Source organism: Rhinoraja longicauda, chromosome 27 (genome assembly GCF_053455715.1).
Source record: "Rhinoraja longicauda isolate Sanriku21f chromosome 27, sRhiLon1.1, whole genome shotgun sequence".
NCBI classification, from domain to species: Eukaryota; Metazoa; Chordata; class Chondrichthyes; order Rajiformes; family Arhynchobatidae; genus Rhinoraja; species Rhinoraja longicauda.
This window is the reverse complement of record NC_135979.1, coordinates 49,811-73,145: the sequence shown is the minus strand read 5'-3', so window position 1 is coordinate 73,145 and position 23,335 is coordinate 49,811. Positions and strand designations below refer to the sequence as shown.

Below are 23,335 nucleotides of genomic sequence, written 5' to 3'. Positions count from 1 at the left end.
AACCAAACCGGTCGATTGGCAATTACCTCAAAGAACAAATGCACGCTCAAATATTGGTGAACAATAATAATAATAATCCATTTATTTTATATAGCGCCTTATCACATGCTCAAAGCGCTTTACAAAAACAATTAACATAGAAACAAACAGACAAACTATCCTGACGGAAAAGCGGCGAATACACAACGCCAGCGTCCTCTCACGTCAGGGTCCGGCAGTAGACATTAAAAAGCACAAGACACACAGATATAATTTTTTACACAAAACAGCCATCACAGTGATTGCTCTAGGCACACCCTCACTGTGATGGAAGGCAAAGTCTTATCTCCTTCTCATTTTTCTCCCGTGGTGCCACGAGGTGATCGAGGCTCCAAACTTTTTGAAGCCCCCACCGGGCGATGGAAAGTCCCAGGGCCGAGCCGAGCAGGCCGATGAACTGCATTTCACTCTGGTCAGCCACTGTAATTAGTTGCCCTTCTGCTGGGTCTCACTAACTAGTATCGTACACGATCACCTCAGTTAAGTGTAGCCAATAGTTTGCAAAACGACAATGCCAAGACAGACTTGATAAAAGAAATGAAGCAATGGATTCAAGTCTGTGATTCAAATTGGGCCGGGGCCTTATCAAAAATGTCCTCTTTTCTTTAATCAGAGGGGCAATTTGTGTCAACATCAAATTTGGCTCAGAATAAATTATAATGAGAGATATAGAAGACAGAAATAGAAGCTTACAAATAATTATATTTTAATTATTATATTAGCCTTTATGGTACAAGACACTGTATCTCTAAACTAAATATCAAAATGCCCCAATGTCAATGAATCATGCTATGTTCTTAGCTTAAGGCTTATGAATCCAATCGACCTGATGGCCTTCATCGTAAATCTGAAAAGAAATGGCTGCAGAGATTGTGAATGTAAAGGTGGTAAACTACCAGAGGGTGGGGGGGGATCGTGAATAAGGGGAAAGTTTCAGAATTAAGAACCACTCATTAAAGACAGACATGAGGAGGCAAATGACTAAATCAAATGTGAAGAAAGCAGTTCACCTTCAGAAAGAAAAACTGCAAGATACTATTTGTGTGTGTAGCTGAGTGGGCAGAATTTGATTTAACCTTGGATAAAACAACAACAAAAAATCACCTGGCAACTCTTCACATAAGTTACCTGAGGAATTCCAGCATTTACTATTTTATTTCAGATTTTCAGCAGTACTTTGCCTTTGTTTAAATGTAATTATAGCTATTGTAATTTATTTTAAATTGTCAATCAGCACTGTAACGATAATAAAACGGTTGCACTATTAATATTTTAAATCTGACAACTTTATTTAAATGAATAGTACAAGTTGATGAACTTACATCATTAGCTTTTGATCATCTGCCACAGAACCAAACAGAGACTCATGCAGCAAGTGCCATGACACGTCTTCTACCACTGCAGTGTGACCAGTGAAGATGGTTTTTGCATCAACTATTTTTCCTTCCTTTGGCACAGCACTGATGTCCCATAAACAGATGGTCTAAAGATTATTAAAAAAAACAGCAACAGGTTAAACCTACAACATGATAACCAATACATACAACATTGATAACTAATACATCTACTTCAGTCTGAAGGGTCCCCACTCAAAACGTCACCAATCCATGTTCTCCACAGATGCTGACTGACAAGCTGAGCTATGCCAGTATTTTGCGTCCTTTTTTGTAAACCAGCGTCTGCAGTTCCTTTTGTCTCGATCTACTCCTTCAGACAGTTGAGGTGATTTAGCATGTAACAGAAAACTCTATCGACGTGTACAATGGAGAGCACACTGACTGGTTGCTCGGCCTGGTTAGGAAATTCAAAAGCACACAAACAATGGAGGCTGCAGAAAGAAGTATGTTACTTGGTATTGACTTCCCCACCGTTGAAGGCAGTCCCTCAAGAAGGCAGCTAACGTCAAAGCCCCACGATATTCCGCCCAGGACCTCTTCTCACTGATACAATTGGGAAGGTACAGGAGTCCTTGACCGCCACATGAAAGAACTGCTTCTTCTTATCAACTCTTGAACCATTCTGCACAATTCTGCTCCATATAGTTTGCACTAGTATGCCTGCTCCATATAGTTTGCACTAGTATGCCTGCTCCATATAGTTTGTACTAGTATATGTCTGCTCCATATAAACATAGCACAAAAAGTAAGGAAATTTGTGTTTGGTAGATTATTTCTTTGTTGTAACAATGCTTCTTGGCAATAAATCTTATACCGTTGGAAAGCCTGTTTATTTCCCTTTTAAATGGTGCCACATTTGTAAGGAACATGCATTTGTGGGATGAGCAGCAGAGCTGAGTATATGGGTTGCGCCCATGAAAAATTTGCCAAATCTTCTCTGCCAATGCCAAACAGCTTATTCTGCTGTTGCTATTGACTCTTGTTTTGAGCTTCTGGTACCCCCAGGTGCTGACAAGAATGGGATGCCATCCCACAACAGTGTGTGACCAGGCTGGTGACCAGCATGAGGAGGAGGTGCCAGGCTGTTATGGCTGTGTATGGTTCTTCCACACGCTACTGTGGCTCCTGTTTATTAAATGAATAAATTGTTAAATTGCCAATATGTCTTGTTTCTTCAGACTTCAATCATCCAATCCACCAAACAACACCGAACAAGAGTCAATGGCAGAATAAGCTGTTTGGCATTGGCAGAGAAGATTTGGCAAATGTTTCATGGGCGCAACCCATATACTCAGCTCTGCTGCTCATCCCACAAATGCATGTTCCTTACAAATGTGGCACCATTTAAAAGGGAAATAAACAGGCTTTCCAACGGTATAAGATTTATTGCCAAGAAGCTTTGTTACAACAAATAAATAATCTACCAAACACAAATTTCCTTACTTTTTGTGCTATGTTTAGTTTGCACTAGTATGCCTGCTCCATGTAGTTTGCACTAGTATGCCTGCTCCATATAGTTTGCACTAGTATGCCTGCTCCATATAGTTTGCACTAGTATATGCCTGCTCCATATAGTTTGCACTAGTATGCCTGCTCCATATAGTTTGCACTAGTATGCCTGCTCCATATAGTTTGCACTAAATAACATTTATTGCAGTGTTACTGTTGCCATTAATGTCCCCGTGAGGCTGCACCAAGGATGTAATTATTCCAGTGCATCTGACAAATAAACACCGACTCTTGATTTAGTGTCAATGATTTACATTCTACATTTTTGCTCTACGTATGACGTTACACAAACTTATTGTCTTCAATCTCATTAAAGAAACAGAACACTAAATGATAAATGGCATTAAAATAAGCAGCTGCATTGTGCAGATATTCAAGAATCGATTCTTTTTGCAGCAAATTATAATCGTCACATTTAAGAACCAAAATTAACATGCATGGTCAGTAAATAACATGGAACAACAAAGTTCAGATTCATCATGTTAATATATTCGTGGCTCCTCACATGAAATACTTCTGTAACTGCCCAATTGTAATACAAGAGCAATATTATTTAGGTAGGAATTATTAGCCAACAAGAATTAAGTCATTGAATTATATGGAACACTAAACAATTATTGACTCAACCTCCAGAAGCATATATACCATTAGTATGAAGTACTCTATGGTAGCAATTGAAATGGAAAGATACAGCATGGAAACAAGCCCTTCAGCCCACCGAATCCTGCCAATACTTTCACAAGTTCTAAGTTATCCCATCTTCGCATCCACTCCCTACAAACTAGTGGTTAATTTACAGCGAGCAACTAACCTACAAGGCCACACATCTTTGGGGTGTGGGAGGAAGCCAGAGCACCCAGAGGAAACCCACATGGTCCCGGGGAGAACATGCAAACTGCACCGATAGCATCCAAGATCAAGATCAAACCCAGGTCTCTGACGCTGTGAGGCAGCAGCTCTACCAGCTGCTGCACTGTGTCACCCCATTACTAAGAGCTATTCAAAGTAAAACTATAAATTGATTACACCTTTTCCTCTCCATAAATCACCAAAGTGCCAACGTAATACTTGCATGATCATCTGAAGCACTAAGTAAATGGCCACTAAGATTCGGATTCCAAGAGAGCCCGTAGCCTTCCTTCTGATGTCCTCGCAACCGAAGATCTGGGTTGCATTCACCAGAGGGATCTATGTGGTAATAAAGCACAAATATTCTCCTAATAAACAAATCAAACACTAATCAAAGCATACAATTCTCATGTACGAGTACATAACTGAGTAGCATTTAAATATGTAGGAAGAAACTGCAGATGCTGGTTGAAACTGAAAATAGACACAAAAAGCTGGAGTAACTCAGTGGGATAGGCAGCATCTCTGGAGGGAAGGGTCTCGCCCCATTCCTTCTCTTGGGGAACCAGGCAAAGGCAATGCCAGTTACATTCTCGTTTTGGTGATGGTCACCGCTGGCCAATTTCATGGCATAGATCTTATTTGCCACTAATCAGCCCTAGGTCTGACTGCATACAAGCACAGACTACTTCATATGCGGTGGAGTCGAGAACGGAATTGAACATTGTGCTCCCAGTCAGCATCCCCGTGTGTAATCTGAAGCTGCAGTTGGTTCATCTTTGATCACTGCTGTGAGCAACTCATGTCCTGGGGCTAAAATGACTGATCTTAGATATCAAGCATTTTCCTTTGTGCAAAGCCTGATTCCAACCACGGGAACATTTCCCCATGTGCTCGTTTTACTAGGAGAGTTTGGGTCAAGACTGTGCTGAGGTCTGGAGTTGAATGGTCCTTGAGAAACACTCAAACCAAAACAGATGGGTTTGTCCTCCCAGTGGAATAACTGTAATGAACGACTCTGGTATACTGACTTTTGCGCACAATTGTTGGTTCGCACGCAACAATAGCTTTTCACTGTCCCTCAATACACATGACAATAAACAAACTAACTTTTGTGCACGATTCTGAAAGTATGAAAATGTGATGCTATGGATTGATCAATCTGAGGAGCAGCTCTCCAATTTAAATATAATTTCCAGAGGCAAACCTTTAAGATAAAGTGGGCTGGGAATTACTTTACCATGGTCAAATTCCATGTGAAAGTCTTCTTGGTTTTATTCTTTCTCCATTTGAAAACTACAGCAATGATACATCCAAGTGGCTTGCAACGCTATTTTTGACATCATTTAGGCATCCATCGTATGAAAGGGGCTGAAGTCATATGATGGCGATCGAGAATGGCTAATGAATTCCCTTCAGGGATACATGTGAACCAGATGGAATTAATAGCAATCTATATTCATTGTGTTCATCAATCAGGAAGATGAAGAGAAAGATTACATTTTCTGTCCCGCTGCTGCAAGTAAGAATTTCTCTGTTCTATCTGGGAAATATGACAATAAAACACACTCGACTCTTGAAGATACCACTGCGTTTAAAAGGTGTTTGGAAAGGTACCTGGATAGGAAAAACTTAGAGGGATACAGGCCTAATGCGGGCAAATTGGATTACTGTAGGGATGGATATACAAGGTTGAAAGGGCCCATTTCTGGATCATTAGTCCAGGTGCCTGGATTACCAGTTTGGTAACTAAACCACTACATCATGACTGTACCCATTGCCAGGTTGTCAACGGTTATGGAGAAAAGCCAGGAGGATGCGGTTGCGACAAAGATAAATCCGGCTTGATTGAATGGCAGAGTAGACTCATGGGCAGAATGGCCTGGTTCTGCTCCTATGACTTATGAACTGGTGACCAAATATGATAAGGAAAATTGTACACAGAATTACTGTGTAATGAGACTCTACATCTTTAGACTCAGCCTGAAGTGCATATCAGGGTAGAATGACACACGGCTAAAAGGCCTTAAACATTTGACATCTAAGTTTTGTTTCTACAGTGCCCTGTATTTTTTCAGATATTAGTGAAATGCAACACTTTCTACTAGCTTTTACTAGACAAATCAAAAAAGAGTTTCATTTTAAAAAACTGACAGCATTAAAAGGTATCATAGCCCCAAAGTTTATACTGATTACCTGGTTTAGAAGGATGTTTTGTATAATCAAAGACCAACACATCACTGGAGGGGGTCTTTGTGGCAATGATACAAGGGTTCTGAGGCATGTAGCGAGCACGATTTACTTCCCCTTCATGATTTATTTTTATTTCAATTTCTATTTTTCCACTAACAGAACCAAATCCACCAAATTCTGCAAAAGAAACATGTTATAAACAGAAAAGACTTGCATTGTCAAACACAGAGTAAATTAAGCATCTCTTTAAATTAATAATAATACCATCTTAAGCATCACCAAAACATATTTTTACCATCAGAATATCTTTATTTTATTAACCAGTGATACTCAAAATAATTTCACGAACTATACCGTTTGAGTTTTTCAGTGCATCAGTATACTGTGATAGACTCGAAAAAACACTGAGGGACTACAACTAAGCATGTAATAACTTTGTATTGGCTGGAAACGGTTACCCACACACTTGTTGCTGAAAGTACACAGGGTCTTGAGACATATTAGGAAAAGCCCCATGTTGATTTCATACATAAACACTTGAAATCCCATAGTTTCAAATGCCTTTTCACAGCATGTTGGCGAATATTAGGTCAAGACAAGATTAGACTAAGTTCATCTTGTCATTCCTAGACTTGCATTTGAACTAGGCAGCAGTGAAATGCCAACATGGGAAACATCACTCAAAATCTGACCAAACGCACCGATGGAAAAGTTGTGGTCAGCCCTTTTAATTAGGTTCTTATTACTTAACAGATATAATAAGTGGACTTTGGCAACATTTGTTAGTTGAATAGCTGTGCAAATGACCTAAATTGGTGGGAAACTCATATTATTCTGTTAAGAGCATAATTTCAGGTTTCTCAATGTCACAACTCCAAACTCTATAAACACTGTCAGGACTATTTATACACATCAGAAATTATATACTTTGAAAAAGGAAAACAAAAACCATACCTCCCTTCTCACTGTCATAATGTGAAGCATCAAACTGTGCATCATCATTTGGTAGTTGAACGCTGGCAATGACTAGGTGGTTTTGTTCATCAGATGTATGGGTTCCCAGGACCAACCTGTGGACACTGTAGTCTTTCCCCTCAGGTCTGTAGATCATTAGATTTTACATTACTAGATTAGCCAGGAAATTTGAGTATTTTTAATAACAGAAAAATGTCATCGCCCCCCCCCCAAAAAATTAACATATACCCACACCACCCCTACCTTCAACCAGTTTTGCTAGCTTCAGTGACCTGGGCAGCTGTAAACCAGTTATAGACACACAATTCTCATCAACTCCCATAGATTCTATCACTTACCTACACACAAGGGACAACTTACAGCAGCCAATTAACCTACCAGCCTGCATGTCTTTGAGATACCGGAGGAATCAGGAGCACCCAGAGGAAACCTACTGGGTCACAGAAAGAACATAGAAACTCTACACAAACAGCACCCAAGATCTGGACTCAACCCAGGTCCTGGCACTGTGTAGCAGTGGCTCCACTAACCTTGTCACCCATACGTTCAAGATGGACAGATTTCACTTAGACATGACTGCGATGGGCAGATTTCACTTAGACACCAAAGTGATTCAATAGTGCGATTGGTTTGGGCACCAGTATTTAGTAACACAAAAGAACAGGCGTGTTAAATAGTAATAGAAATAAAATAGTTTGCAATTAGGCAGTAGATTTCAAAGCATATAGTAGTAGTAGTTGTAGATTCTACCTACACCTATAATAAGAAACACAAAGCGTAGAGGATAAATTTAAGGAGCTGCAAGGGACACGACTGGAAAAGGGAAATGACTGGACATTTAATACCCCAAGTTATAAGGTCTTTAGACCACTTCTTAAAGAGACAATGGAGTAAGTCTGTTTCAATTCATTACATGCCTAAACTGGGATTGTACTTATGTACGGCAATCATCTTCCTGATCTGTATGCAAAAAAATAATAATCTCACTGTATCTTGGTGCACGTATTAATAAAGGAACCATTGATGGCAGAACTAGATAGATTCTTGATAAAGATCTAAAGATTACTGTAGGTTTATAGAAACACTGAATTAAGGTTACAATCTGTAACTTTGGGTGTAGTCTTAGTAATTGGCAAAGCTGGCTCGTAGAGGCAGGAGACCTGCTCATACTGCACATGACCAGAGAAGAAGCAAGGCAGAACAGAAGCAAGGGTATTGGAGGTCCTGGCATGGTTCCGTTCCGGTTTAGGGCTGTGCACACGGCAGCCAGCAGTCACTTGTCCTTTTCTCTTTTGTACTTTTAATTTCAAGTTTTTGGGTACCTTGTGTGTTGTGACTGTTGGCAGACCAATTTCCCTCCGGGGATGAATAAAGTTTTACCATATCGTATTGAGGAGAATGCCAAAGGGTCAGGAATAGAACCCAGTGAAAATAAAGAACTGCAGATAATGGAAATCTGAAAAAAAAACCCAGATGATCCTGGAAAAACTTAGCAGGTCAGACTGCATCTGTAGGAAGAGAAACAGCTAATGTTACAGGTCAAGGACCATTCATCAGAAGTGGGAAAGGGTCAAACAAAGCTTGTTAATCTGCAGGGAGTGTTTCTGATAGGGTGGAACCAGCGAGATGACCTGCAGACAATGTTATCTGGTCACACCCAAATACTTTCTTGATGTCACTCTCACTTGACCTAATATACAGTTCTTTGGTCCATGTTTAGACCAAAGCTAAAGTAAGATAAGTCCTGGTAAAATCCCAAAAGACCGAGCGTAAGAAGTCATGTTACATACACCTGTACAAATCTTTGGTTGGCCATATTTGGAGTAAGGCGTGCAGTGCTGGTTGTCACATTAAAGGATGTGGAGGCTTTGGAGAGGAAACTGAAGCAGTTTACCAGGATGCTGCCCAAATTAGAGGGTACTAGCTGTAAGGAGCGATTGGACAAACTTGGATTGTTTTCACTGGAGAGTTTGAGACCGAGGGGTCGACATGAGGTATATTTAGGTAGACGGTCAGAATTTTATTCCCCCAGGCAGGGCATAGCTTTAAGGGGTGAGGGGGAAATTTCAAAGTGGTTATGCGAATTAAGTTTTTTTTGCACAAAGCAGTAGCTGCTGCCAGGGATGCGGGTGGAAGCAGATACGATAATGGAGTTTAAGACATGAATATGCAGGGAATGGAGGGATATGGATCATGTTCAGACTGAAGGGATTAGTTTAATTTGACACCATGTCTGGCAGTGACATTGTTCTACATTCATCTGTTTATTACCAGGCTTTTGAAAGGTATTTATTATTTCCCTCTCTTAAGTTCTCCAATTAATTTGCCGAATTGCTTATCGGGAACAAATTACTGGTGAGAGTACACATTGTACTGTTAACAATCCATATTAAATTTTAGAAACAAGGAACTGCAGATGCTGGTTTACCAAGGAAGGACACAAAATGCTGGAGTAACTCAGTGGGTCAAGCAGCATCCCTGGAGAACATGGATTGGTGACATTTTGGGACAGGACTCGTCTAAAGACGGGTCCTGACCCAAAATGTCACTTATCCAGTTTGCCTGATCTGTTGAGTTACTCCAGCATTTTGTGTCTTTCCATATTCCACTTTTCCTGATTCAAGTGAATAGGGCATACCTACCATGAAAGTGAAATCTCAAGAAACATAGTGCACATTTGTTTAATAAACAATGTTTATTACAAAATGACAGTTATTCTTCTTAAGCCACATCCATACCTGGAAACATCAGGTAGCCACTGTGCAGTCAGGCTTGGCCATTCCAGGGCATGAGTCATAACCAGGTCATATAAGAAGGGAGTGTTTTTCTTCCAAATCTTGTACTCTTCATTAATGACACGTTCTTCCACAGCATCATCAAAAGCTGCTGCAAATGCACAACTAGTCATTAGCAGCAAACAAAAGTTGAACACACAAACAATATCACTTATGTTGCTGCTATTCTACCACTGGACCACAATTTGTTCCATACCAAATAGAAATTGTTTTACTTATATTAAAAGCAGTCACTGAAATGTACAGTTTAGTCTCTTGGCTACATTGCATATAACACATTAGATAGCTGCACATCTCCATTTGCCCATTAAACAGCAGTGTTCCCTCTAATTAAATAATTTAGGATACTTTGAGGGACAATGGCCGGGCGCAAGCAAGTGAAGCTGGCTCAGCCAATATCAAAAGTCAAAGAATTGCAACTTGGTCAGTATGGGCAAGTTGGGCCAAAGGGTCTGTTTCCATGCTGTATAAGTCTGTGATTCTTTGACTTTTGATGTTGGCCATAGAAACAGAGAAAGGATAGAACATATAGTCAGCTAAATGAATAACATTTAAATGTTAAAAAAAGAAATTGGCCTGCTGTTCACCAATGTCTAAACATGGTGGTGAGGCAGATGCCTGGAGCAGATAATCCAGTCAATACCTTGACTAAGAATTAACTGCAGATAAAAAAAACTGGGAGCAAAAATGTTTCATTTTTCATTACTTTTGACTTTTGTTTCATTTTTGCTTCCATTTTTTAATATACAGTTAATTTGGATTTGGAAACCTCCCTCAAAACTGCATCTGCAAAACAAATGTTTCCAATCCACTGTATTCAAAAGAGAGCCACAATTTATCATTAGTCCTTTCAGTTGTTTACGCAACATATTGATTTTTTTAGTTCTAAAGTTTTTCAGGTTGAAAACATTCATAGTCTTACAGCATGGAAACACTTCCTTCCTACACCGGCCAACATATCCCACCTACACTAGTCCCCCCTGCCTGCATTTGTCCCACATCCCTCTAACTCTGTCCTATCCGTGTACCTGTGCAAGTGTCTCTCAAACATTGCGTTAGTACCTACCTCAATTACCTCCTCTGATAACTCGTTCCATACAACCACCACCGTCTGCATGAAAAAGTGACCTCTCAGGTTCCTATTAAAACTTTCCCCCTCACCGTAAACCTACGTCCTCTGGTTCTCATGTCCCCTACTTTGGGCAAGAGTCTGCGTCTACCCAATCTATTCCTCTCATAATTTTGTACACCTCTATGAGATCACCCCTCAACCTCCTGCGCTCCAAGGAATAGAGTCCTAGCCTGTTCAACTTTGCTCCACACCTAAATGTTCTAAGGATATGAGTAAAAAAGAGGCAAGAGTGGACGTTGGGCCGCTGCAGAATGATGCAGAAGTGATAACGGGAAATCAAGAAATGGCAGAGGAATTTAACAACTTTTTTTTGCATCAGTCTGCATTGTGGAAGACGTCAGCAGTGCATCTGCAATCCTAGAGAGTCAGGGGGTGGAAGTTAGTGGAGCGGCGATTACTAAGAAGGTGCTTGGAAAACAGAAAAGTCTGAGGGTGGATAAGTCACCTGGACCAGATGGATTGCACCCCAGGAGGTGGCCTCAGAGATTGAGGAGGCATTAGTTGTGATATTTCAAGAATCACTAGTCAGGAGTGGTTCCTGAAGATTGGAAAATTACGAATATCACCCCGCTGTACAAAGCAGAAGAGCGGAAACAATAGGTTGGTTAGCCTGACTCCGGTGGTTGGTGAGATTTTAGCCAATTATAAAGGATTAGGTTACGCAGTACGTAGAAGTTCACAACAAACATGGTTTTGTGAAGGGAAGAACTTGCCTGATAAATCTGCCGGAGTTGTTTGAGGAAGTTAATAGCAGGACGGACAGAGGGGAGGCTGTAGATGTTGTTTACCTAGATTTTCAGAAGGCCCTCGATAAGGTGCCGCATGTCAGGCTGCTCAGGAAGATGAGAGCCAGTGGTATTAAAGGGAAGATATTAGCATGGATTGCGAGTTAGCTGGATGGCAGAACGCAAAGAGTTGCAATAAAAGGCGCTCTTTCAGGTTGGCTGCCAGTGACAGAGGCCGCTTCTCTTCACGTTGTATATTAATCATTTGGATAAGGGGAATGAAGGCTTTGTGGGTAAGTTTGCAGATAATGCTAAGATAGGTGGCGGAGCAAGCAGGCAGTGTAGAGGAAGCAAGGACTCTGCAGATGGATTTGGACAGGTTAGTAGAGTGAGCAGAGAAGTGGCAGATGAAATTCAGTACAGCAAAGTGCAGAGTCATACATTTAGATAACAAGAATAAAGGCGTAGATTATTTTTTAAATTGAGAGAGAATCCAGAAATCGGAGGTGCAGCAAAGGGACTTGGAGTGTTGGTGCAGAACTCCCAAAAAGTTAATTTGCATGTCGAATCAGTAGCAAGGAAGGCAAATTCAATGCTAGCATTTATGATAAAAGAATTGGTCAACTGGGTTTATATTCACTGGAATTTAGACGGATGAGAGGGGATTTATGGAAACATATAAAATTCTGAAGGGATTGGACAGGCTAGATGTAGGAAAAATGTTTCCCATGTTGGGAGAGTCCAGAACCAGGGGTCACAGTTTAAGAATAAGGGGTAGGCCATTTAGGACTGAGATGAGGAAAAACTTTTTCACCCAGAGAGTTGTGAATCTGGGGAATTCTCTCCCACAGAAGGCAGTGGATGCCAATTCACTGGATGTTTTCAAGAGAGTTAGATATAACTCTTAGGGCTAGCGGAATCAAGAGATATGGGGGAAAAGCAGGAATGGGGTACTGATTTTGGATGATCAGCCATGATCACATTGAATGGTAATGCTGGCTCAAAGGGCCGAATGGCCTACTCCTGCACCCATTTTCTATATCAAGAGGACTGCTGGACAGATGCAATGCTGAGATTCTATAGGGCGCTGGTCAGGACGCATTTGGAGTACTGTGAGCAAATTTGGGCCCCATATCTGAGGAAGGATATGCTGGATCTGGAGGGTCCAGAGGAGGTTCACAAGAATGAGTGAGTTAGCATATGATGAGCCTTTGACAGCACTGGGCCTCTATTCGCTGGAGTTTAGAAGGTTGAAAGGGGGACCTCATTGGAACTTACGGCATAATGAAAGGACTAAATAGAGTGGAAGTGGAAAGGATGTTTCTACTGGCGGGAGAGTCTAGGACCAGAGGTCATAGCCTCAGAATTAAAGGGGGCTCTTTTAGAAAGGAGGCGAAGAGGAACTTCTTCAGTCAGAGGGTAGTTAATCTGTGGAACTCATTAACACATAGGGCTGTGGATGCCATGTCAGTGGGTTTTTTTTAAAGGCAGGGATAGACAAATTCTTGATTAGAACGGTGTCAATGGTTATGGGGAGAAGGTAGGAAAATGGGATTTGGAGGCAGAGATCAGCCACGATTGAATGGCAAAGTAGTCTCGATGTGCCGAATGGCCTAATTCTACTCCTATAACTTGCGAACATCTTTCTTATAACACGGTGCCCAAAACTGAACATAATACTCTAAATGCGGCCTTATACAGCTACAACATGAGCTCCCAACTTCTATACAGTACTCAAAGCAATGACTGATGAAGCCCAATGTATTGATATAGCATCTCCCACAGGCAACGATGCACTTTGCACTTGATGGATTACTTTGAAATGCAGCAATTTGAAATACAAGCAAACAGCATAGCTCAAAACCTCCAGGCTCGATAACATTCTATGTAGATCTTTATTTTACAGTTTATTTCATTTATTGTCATGTGCACCGATGTACAGTGAGAAGCTTTTGTTATGTACTTCTTGCATCCTTTCCAGTTTGATGACATTCTTATAGCAGGCCAACCAAAACTGCATGAAATTCCTCAGGTGGGGCCGAAACTGTTTTATAATTCCTACTTTACAATGTTTTACAATCTCATCTATTTGTGTTGTCACTTTCAGAAGTGTGTGGTTGGTGGATATATTCAATGCGTTGCCAGAGGAAGCTGTTTGGGTGGGTACAATTCATAAGATCATAAGTGATAACAGCAGAATTAGACCCTTCTGCCCATCAAGTCTACTCCACTATTCAATCATGGCTGATCTATCTCTCCCTCCTAATCCCATTCTTCTGCCCATAACCTCTGACACCTGTACTAATCAAGAATCTATCTCTGCCATAAAAATATCCAGACTTGGCCTCCACAGCTTTCTGCGGCAAATAATTCCACAGATTCACCACCCTTTAAAGAAATTCATCCTTACCTCCTTCCTAAAAGAACGTCCTTTAATTCGGAGGCTATGACCTCTTGTTCTAGACTCTCTTACTAGTGAAAACATCCTCCCCACATCCACTCTATCCAAGCCTTTCACAATTCTGTACGTTTCAATGAGCCCCCCACCAATTCTTCTAAACTCCAGCACCAGTGACAGGACCAGTGCCGTCAAATGCTCATAGGTTAACTTACTAATTCCTGGGATCATTCTTGTAAACCTCCTCTGAACCCTCTCCAGATTCAGCACATCCTCCCCCAGATATGGCTCACAATATTCAAAATGCAGCTTACCAGCGCTTTATGGAGCCTCTGCATTACATCCAAGTTTTTGTATACAAGCCCTCTTGAAATAAATGCTAGCATTGAGTTTGCTTTCTTTATTACTGATTCAACTTGCAGACGAATCCCAAGTCCCTTAGCACCTCCGATTTCTAGATTATCTCCACATTTAGAAAATAATAATCTACGCCTTTATTCCTACTACTAAAATGCATGATTCCACACTTTGCCACACTATATTGCATCTGCCACTTCTCTGCCCACTCTCCCAACCTGTCTAAGTCCTTCTGCAGAGTCCCTGCTTTCTCTACACTACCTGCCCCTCCACCTATTGTCGTATCATCCGCAAACTTGGCCACAGAGCCTTCAATTCCCTCGTAGAAATCATTAATATATAACATGAAGAGCAGTGGTCCCAGCACCGAGCCCTGCGGAACTTCACTAGTCACTGGCAGCCGACCAAACCCCCCCCCTTTATTGCCACTCTTTGCCTTCTGCCATCCAGCCAACCTGTTATCCATGCTCGTATCTGTCCTTTAATACAATGGGCTCTCATCTTCCTCAGCAACCTTCCATGTGGCACCTTATCAAGGGCTTTCTGACAATCTAGGTAAACAACATCTACTGACTCTCCTTTGTCTGTCCTGTTATTTACTTCTTCAAAGAATTCCTGCAAATTTGCCAGGCAAGACCTCTCCTTCACAAAACCATGCTGACTTTGGCCTATTTTATCATGAACTTAAGTACTCTGTAACCTCATCCTTTGTTATGGTTTCTATAATTTTACCAACCACCGAAGTCAGACTAAGCAGCCTGTAGGTCCCACTATTCTGCGTTGCTCGATTGTGCAGCGTGGTCATATTGTCAATTTTCAAATTATCTGGAATCTCCTGACTCGAGTGATTGTTGAAATATCGCTATCAAAGACTCCACAATTTCTAAAGCCACCTCTTTCAGAACCCGAGTGTGCAGTCCATCTGGTCCAGGTGATTCATCCACCTTCAGCCCTTTCAGCTTCCCAAGTACCTTCTCCCTAGTAATAGCTACTCCACGAACTTCACCCCGACTCTCTTGAATTTCAGACACGTTGCTGATGTCTTCCACAATGAAGGCTGATGCAAAAAAGTTATTCAACTCCTGTCATTTTTTCATTCCCCATCATCACTTCTCCAACATCATTTTTCAGCGACCAAACGTCCATTCTTGCCTCTTTCCTTCTCTTTATATAACTGAAGAAATTCATGCTATCCTCTTTTATATTATTAGCCAGCCTACCTTCATATTTCATCTTTTCTCCCCTTACTGCCGTATCTTCTGTTGTCCTTTAAAAGTTTCCCAATCCTTGGGTTTCCCACTAATCTCTGCAATATATGCCTTCAGCCACGGTCGCCTCTTTCCCCCCCTAGAATCTGTCTTCCTTTTTGGAATGAAAAGATCCTGCATCTTCCCAATTATTCCCAGAAATTCCCACCACTGCTGTTCCACCATCATCCCTGCTAAGGTCCCTTTCCAGCCAACTTTGGCCAGCTCCTCCCTCATGCCTCTATAGTCCCCTTTGCTCAGTTGTGATACTGACGCATCCAATTTCACCTTCTTCCTCTCAAATTGCAGATTAAAACGCATCATATTGTGGTCACTACTTCCTAGTGTTTCCTTTACCTTGAGTTTCCTTTTAGAATATTTAAAAGACATTTGGGTAGGTACATTAAAAGAAAAGGCTTAGAGGGATATGGGCCAAACAAGCAATGGGGCTAACTATGATAGATATCTTTTGGTCGACATGGACTATGGCCTCAAGGTCTACTTCTGTGCACTAAGATCACACTGTACATCTATGAATTACTGTAAAATCTTATTTTACATACAAGCTCCTAAAGTGCAATACCTTACATGTCTGAATTAAAGTGCATTTGTCATTGCTGTGCTTCAGCTGATTTGGTGCTGTATTTTTTAACAATGTTCCTCATTAGCCATTGCTACACCAATCTGTGTCGACTGCAAACTTACTGATCTGTCCACCTACAATTTTGTCCAAAACATTTACAAATATAACAAACAGACGTTCCAGCACTTCTCTCTACAGAACACCACTGGTCACAGCCAACCTGACAGAATAGCACCCCCACCACTATCCACATTCTTCCATGGCCAAGACAATTTTGAATCCAGTCTACCAAGTCTCTGTGGGTACCATATGTCTTAATCTTCTGGATCAGATATCATGAGGGGTCTTGTTGAAAGCATTACTGAAGTCCATGTATACAATATCCACTGTCCTATCCTCATCAATCATCTTCCTCACCCCTCAAAACAACTCACGTACATTGATACAACATGACACCCCTGCACAAATGAATGCTGACTACCCCTAATAACCCTATGTTTTTTCCCAAATGTGAGTAAATCCTATCCCTAAAAATCCCCTCCAGGAGTTCAAGAGTGTTTATCGTCGCATGCACCAAATATGAGCTGATGCTGCTGCTAAATGAGGGCAGTCTCGAGGATCTCCAAGCGAGGATTTTAACCATAAAAAGCAAAAACATTCCAGATAAGATGTATTTTATTTTTAAGAAAAGAAATGCTATTTAGTTTAAAGAACAGACGTGATTTTCCCATGTCACATTGGGAATCCAACGAGGAATGGGCCCAATGGGTCCACTTGGTCTAGTAGTAAACTAAAACTTATTCTTCAATAGCTTCCCTAGCGATCATGAGGTGCATTGGCCTCTAATTTCCTGGGTCATCCCTATTTCTCTTCTTAAACAAAAATACAGGCTATTTTCCATTCTTCTGTGATCCGGCTATTCTCCAGTCCTTTGGGATCTCACCTCCTACTAGAGAGGATACACTCTGCCAAGGCCCCAGCAATCTCCTCTCGTGCATCTCTCAATAATGTGGGATGAGGATCCCTGGAGACTTGTACACCTTAATGATAGGAAAGTCCAACTTATGCAAATAAATGGGAATAGTACAGGTAGTCATCAGGTTCAGCATGGACAGGTTGGGCGAAAGGACAAATTTCTGTTCTGTACAGCATTATACCTGATCTTTGAACTGAAGCAGCAGTGGGTAATTAATTAAAAATACTATTGGAATATTTGTCCATATCTTGAAATCATGTTAACAGTGTAAAATTCTGGTCACATCCTTTTCAAGGTACTGCATCTTTGGCCTAAAACGAACAGCAATAATCCCAGAACATAATTAATCCCAGAACATCAATACTTCATATCAAAGATTATTTTTAAAAGTTTAAATCCACTAGTATGTAAAAGTTAAGGCATGTTCTAATCATGGCAAATGACATGATTAAAGTGAGAAGGGGACATATTTTTTTCTGGCAGAAAGGTCCAGAATAAGAGGACTCGATAAAACTTCCTTGTTTGTAGATAGGTGCTCTCTTACATTACTAGATGTTGTAAAGCACCACTTCTCCACACAAAGGGAGTAGAAATCTAGAACCTTTGGAGATTAGACAAGAGATTGTAAAGTTGGTTAGGCAAGGGTTGATTTAAATTATAAAGCCAGATGAATTTAAGATACACCAGCAATTATCCAATCCAGTTGGCTGAAAAGAAAACCCTCCAAGCTCCATGTTTTTAAAGAACAAAAAGTTATGGTTACTATTGCCAAAGTGATTCCCAACGGGCACTCCCTCCACCTGACCAGCTGCATTCCCCAAAATAAAGATCCAGTTATGATCCTTCCCTCATTCATCTATTCACGTATAGGTATCAGGCTTCTAAACAGTCCTTCCATGAGCTAGGGTACTGTCAGATTCATTTATACTCCATTGAGGACATTAGACTTTGGCTTTGGAACTGATGCTCTACAATGCTGAGAACTATATTCTGCACTCTGTATCACATCTATTGAGATTTATTGTAATTATGTAAAGTTTTACCTGATCTGTTTGGATGGCAGATATAACAAAGCCTTTCACTGTATCTTGGTACACGTGACAATAAAGCTAAACCTAAACCTAAAGGTAGATCTGCAATATTCCTCGTTTTCATATCACCAATTGGATTTAACACGACTGATTAAATGCTATTTCCATTATACGAGTCAAATTTTTAAAAATACGATTTCAATCTAGAACTAGAGAAACATTGAGACGTTACTTTTGAAACTGGCAAATGGGGAAGTATAAAGGGAAAATTGTTTTTCCATGTAACCTCCTTGCTGCAATCAACGCCATTATTCCTCAAGAACATAGGCAGCTAGTTTTACTGCAGGTAGCTACTGAAATTGACAAGCACTTTCTTTCATTGTCACTTGTACAATGATACTCTACTACACAGTGCAACCTACAGCCTTTAGCATTCTCCTGGCAGTATCATAAACAAAAAAAACCTCGGTTCGCTCGTCCCTCGACACCCACCCCCTCGCCAGGCACGTTCCCCAGCAACCACAAGAGAAACAACACCTGCCCTTATACCTTTCCCCTCAACTCAATCCAGGGACCCTGTCAGTCCTTCCAGGCGAGACAGATTCACGTGCACCTCCTCTAACATCATCTACTGCATCCGGTATCCTGATGCAGACTCCTGTACATTGACGAGTCCAAGAGCAGACTTGGCGACAGCTTCACTGAACACACTAGGTCTGCCAAGGCTTACTGAATCACCTAGTTGCTGCCCATCTCATTCCCATTCTGACATTTCTTCCTGGGCTTCCTCTATTGCCAGAGTGAGGCCAAACACAAATTAGAGGAACAGCACCTCATATTTAGCTTACAATCCAGCGGAATGAACGTTGAATTCTGTAATTTATATATATATACACACACACACATGCATGCATATATATATATAAATATGTATAAAGACCCATGGATAAAGTAACTGTGTTATTGTGAGTCTAAAGCTTTCTAACCTCCTGCTCCCCATTGACACAATAGTTATAATGCAACATTCTATAATGCTAGGTACCTGAGGAATGCAACTATCACGCTCTTGCAGAACTATATGTACTATCTCAAAAAGCTCTCCTGGCCATGTCGAAAAAATTCTGCCCCCACTGAGTCTTTAATGCTAATGATTGTTAAATAATTGTTTCCCTGGATTGACAGTTTTATTCATGGCCTTGTTGATAAATTGACCAAATCGTTAGCTAACTTGGAGAGACCTCTTGGAATTTCCATATATACAAACTGTTGAAGCCAAAAAAGACATTTGCCAGCATTTACAATTGAAAATTTCTGAAGAGAACATATTTAAAACCCTACCAACCCATCTCCTTCTCAATTTAATACGTCAAATCAGAGAGGGCCATACAACAAATTTACAAACCACTTAATTTTAAGGGGATAGACACAAAAAGCCAGAGTAACTCAGCAGGACAGCAGCACCTCTGGAGAGAAGGAATGGGTGACGTTTCGGGTCAAGACCCTTCTTCAGAAGAAGGGTCTGAACCCGAAACGTCACCCATTCCTTCTCTCCAGAGATGCTGCCAGTCCCGCTGAGTTACTCCAGCTTTTTGTGTCTATCTTCAGTTTAAACCAGCATCTGCAGTTCCTTCTTACTAATGTTAAGGGGAGATGCACAGCATAGTATAATTTATACAGTATAAACCATTTAAAGTACATTTAATGCGCAGTTGCACGTTTTACAATGCTTAAATCAAGTAATCAATGTCATGAGGTGAATTATAGATGTGTATTGGGGCTTTGACTGGAATGGGGCTAGTGTGGGCATTTCACATTATAGCCACTACAAGGCCACATTTTAATGGAGTCGCCCATGCACTTCTCTAATTCATCACCTGACAGTCTATTATTGTGTATAATATATACAAGGTACTTTTTTTTCCTCGTTTCCATTCATGACAAATGGCTGGCGTCGTGTCGAGATGAGTGGACTGCACTGGTGAGGCGGCCGTCAGTAATGAAGAACAGTGGGTGTGTGACGTCACAGGTGTAACATCATAATGGGCATCTGATGCTAGAGGTGCAAAATTAAAAGAAAATAATCTGAACATTCTGACAATAGTACATGCAGCTTACAGGGATACAAATTTACAGAGTACCTTGCATACATTATATGCATTGCATTGGATTCTCATATCCCCTTAAAATAGAGTGCTAAGGCCCAGTATCCACTGCCAGAACATAAAATGCCATCGTCATTCTGTCCATTATTCATGCTCAGGCTTTCATTCCTTTGGAGGAAGTTGTGGAAATGGGGAGGAAACCAGGGATTATATCTATCTCAGTTAAAGAAATGAGAACTGTTGGAGTGGTATTCCTTTCTACATTCCTCAAGGCACCTGCTGATAGTTTAAATAGAGGAGCATGAATAGCAGCAACATGCCACTCTTCCAACTGAAGAGGAAGACCAAAAAAAGTGGGACGACAGAAGTTCACTTTGAGTGGGGAGACAAAAGCTACTCACAATTTCATATTTTAGTTAATCACATAAGTGAAATGAAAATAAAGGTGATAGTTACCTGCATTGAAATCTTGGGATGCAACTTTAATTACAAAAAGGCAAGTTCTATTTTAATAAGTGGACTAATACAAGTTTTGTATATTTTCAACTACCCTGAAATTAGCCAGACTCTGGTGCAAGAAAAAAATGACTAACAATTAATTGTCTAAAAGGACACAAGAGCTAATTTGAGCCCATTTCCCAATTTTGTCTCAAACAATATCCAAACCAACAGCATGCGCATCATAGTCATAGAGTGATAGTGTGGAAACAGGCCCTCGGCCCAACTGTCTCTTAAACAATGGGATAGTCCCAGCCTCCACTACCTCCTCTGGCAGCTTGTTCCATACACCCACTACATTTGCAAACATTTACAAATGCCATCCATTCCCATATCACCAACCTACTCCATGCAAATATCAACTAATTCCACACTACATCACCTCCAACCTCACATCACTGGCCTCCCTAGTACACTTCATGCAACATAATGTGTCAATCCTCACCTTGCCATAATCCCACTGCATACACCAACTCCTCTAAACCTACCTCACTATTCCTTATGCTCACCCTTTTACCAAACTCTTTCCTCCACCCATCCATCCTCACCTCCCCCATACTCCACCTCAGCCAGCATGGTCCCAACACCGTACCCCCACACCGATATCCTCCCCCATATCCCTAACCACACTCCTCCACCCTACATTCCCACCTTCTACCTACTTATCCTACCCTCAACCTTTCACTTCCTACCTTACCCACATTCACCCTAATGCACCCATACTGCCTAATACACCCTAGAAACATCATCCCCATTAGACATAGTCAACACCAACCTTCTTTGAACCTCCACCCTGAATGCCACAGAACATCCACATGCCCCAACCATCCTATTCATAGCATCCCCTATGCTCAAAGAACACACTGCCCAATAACCATCACCACAATACACCCTTTCACCACAGTACACCTTAACACGCCAATCTCAATCCAATCTCTCCCCCAGCTCCACTGATCAACTGTCCAGTTCCCAACACTATCCCACCTTGCCCTTTCCCCAACCCATCCTCCCATGGTCTTCCCCAGTCCAGCTCCAGCCATAACCCGTCTCCATAACCCCTACTTCCACCTCTCCCCGTGCTACTCCTCCTAACCCCTTTCTGAGCCCCACTCCCTCTCCTATCCCTCCATCCTGTGACCGCACTGCTTCCACCCCTCTCCCTCCTTCAAGTCCTGTCCCCTCTCCTTCCTCCCAGTTCTACCCCATCCCTCCACCCACCTTCCACTGAAGCCCCTCTCCCCAGTCACACCCATCCCTCCTCCCATTCACCCACGCCCTCTTCCCACTCACGTCTCTCCTGTCGTTCATGCCCCCCGCCCCTCCCTCCCTCCTCACTATCCCGCCCCCTCTCCGCCACCAGGGACCCTCCGTCCGCGCACCGCCTGAGCTGGGCCCACCCGCGCTGCTTCCTCAGGGACCAGGCCCGGCCGCTCCCCGCCGCCACTCAGCTGGAGCTCCGCTTCTCCGACGGTGCGTGGAGTGCGGGAACCCGGCGGGTGGCGAGCGCCGTGCGGGTGGAGCGGGGAGGGGAGGGCCGCGGGCCGGGCCGATTACCTTCTTTATCCGCCATGCCTGCCGCCCGCCGCCTTTGTGTCGGCGCCAGCTGCGCGTGCGCGATCCCTTCGCGCGCCAACTGAACGTCAGCGCCTTGGGTGGTGGTGCGGCCAATCAGGGGAAGCGTCCTGACCACCTGTCGGGGGATGAAGCCGGGCTGGGCGGCGCCATGTTGAGCGTCAGCCTGGCTGCAACAGCACATTACAGCGGAGCGGGGGCACGGGCACGGGCACGCGGGGGGAGAGGAGGGAGAGGAGGGGGGGGGGGCACGGGCGGGGGGAGAGGAGAGGAGAGGAGGGGGGGGGGGGGCACGGGCGGAGGGGGGGGGGGCACGGGCGGAGGGGGGGGGCACGCGGGGGGACCCGCGACTGTGGGTTGCTCTCTGACTGCGGCGCCGACCGAGACACGACACGACACGGCACGGGCGGGCGGGCAGGGCGCCGGAGCGGAGGTGGATGCAGGTGGCGCTGGGCAGGAGGCCTCAGTCACCCGCTAATGCGGGCGGGCGCGAGTGAGTGAGCGCTGGTTGCCCTGGCTGGGGAGAGGGCGGCGCGGCGGGAGGTCGGCCCCTTGGTCAGGGGCCGCCTCTGGTGAATCCTTTCCCCTTCACCTAGAACCTTCTACGTCCTCTGGTCCCCCATTCCCCTACTCTGGGCAAGAGACTGTGCATCTTCCCGATCTATTCCTCTCAAGATGTTACACACCTCTATTAGATTACCCCTCACCCCCAAGGAATAGAGACCCAGCCTACTCAACCTCCCTGTCGCTCACACCCTCTGGTCCAGGCAACATCCTCGTAAATCATCTCTACCCTTTCAAGCTTGACAACATCTTTCCTACAACATGGTGCCCAGAACTGAACACAATACTCTAAATGCAGGCTCACCAACGTCTTGTACAACTGCAACATGACCTCCCAACTTCTATACTCAATACTCTGACTGACGAAGGCCAATGTGCAAAAAGCCTTTTTGA

At 42.7% G+C, this 23,335-nt stretch overlaps 1 protein-coding gene across 2 annotated transcripts in view; it reads right to left on the bottom strand.

Moving 5' to 3' along the window:
• Positions 1-22,491, bottom strand: part of LOC144606653 (histone-binding protein RBBP4) — a 37,399-nt gene extending 14,908 nt beyond the window's left edge. The window contains exons 1-7 of one of the 2 annotated variants that reach the window (XM_078422943.1): positions 22,361-22,491; positions 20,119-20,259; positions 9,701-9,848; positions 6,942-7,087; positions 5,991-6,164; positions 4,018-4,133; positions 1,362-1,522 (exon numbers count right to left, since the gene is read on the bottom strand). In XM_078422943.1, coding sequence (XP_078279069.1) covers positions 1,362-1,522; positions 4,018-4,133; positions 5,991-6,164; positions 6,942-7,087; positions 9,701-9,848; positions 20,119-20,259; positions 22,361-22,376 — 902 coding nt within the window. In that variant the 5' untranslated portion in view covers positions 22,377-22,491. The remainder of the gene's footprint in view (positions 1-1,361; positions 1,523-4,017; positions 4,134-5,990; positions 6,165-6,941; positions 7,088-9,700; positions 9,849-20,118; positions 20,260-22,360) is intronic. The other variant, XM_078422944.1, reaches the window with a different exon arrangement.
• Positions 22,492-23,335: the final 844 nt, after the last annotated feature.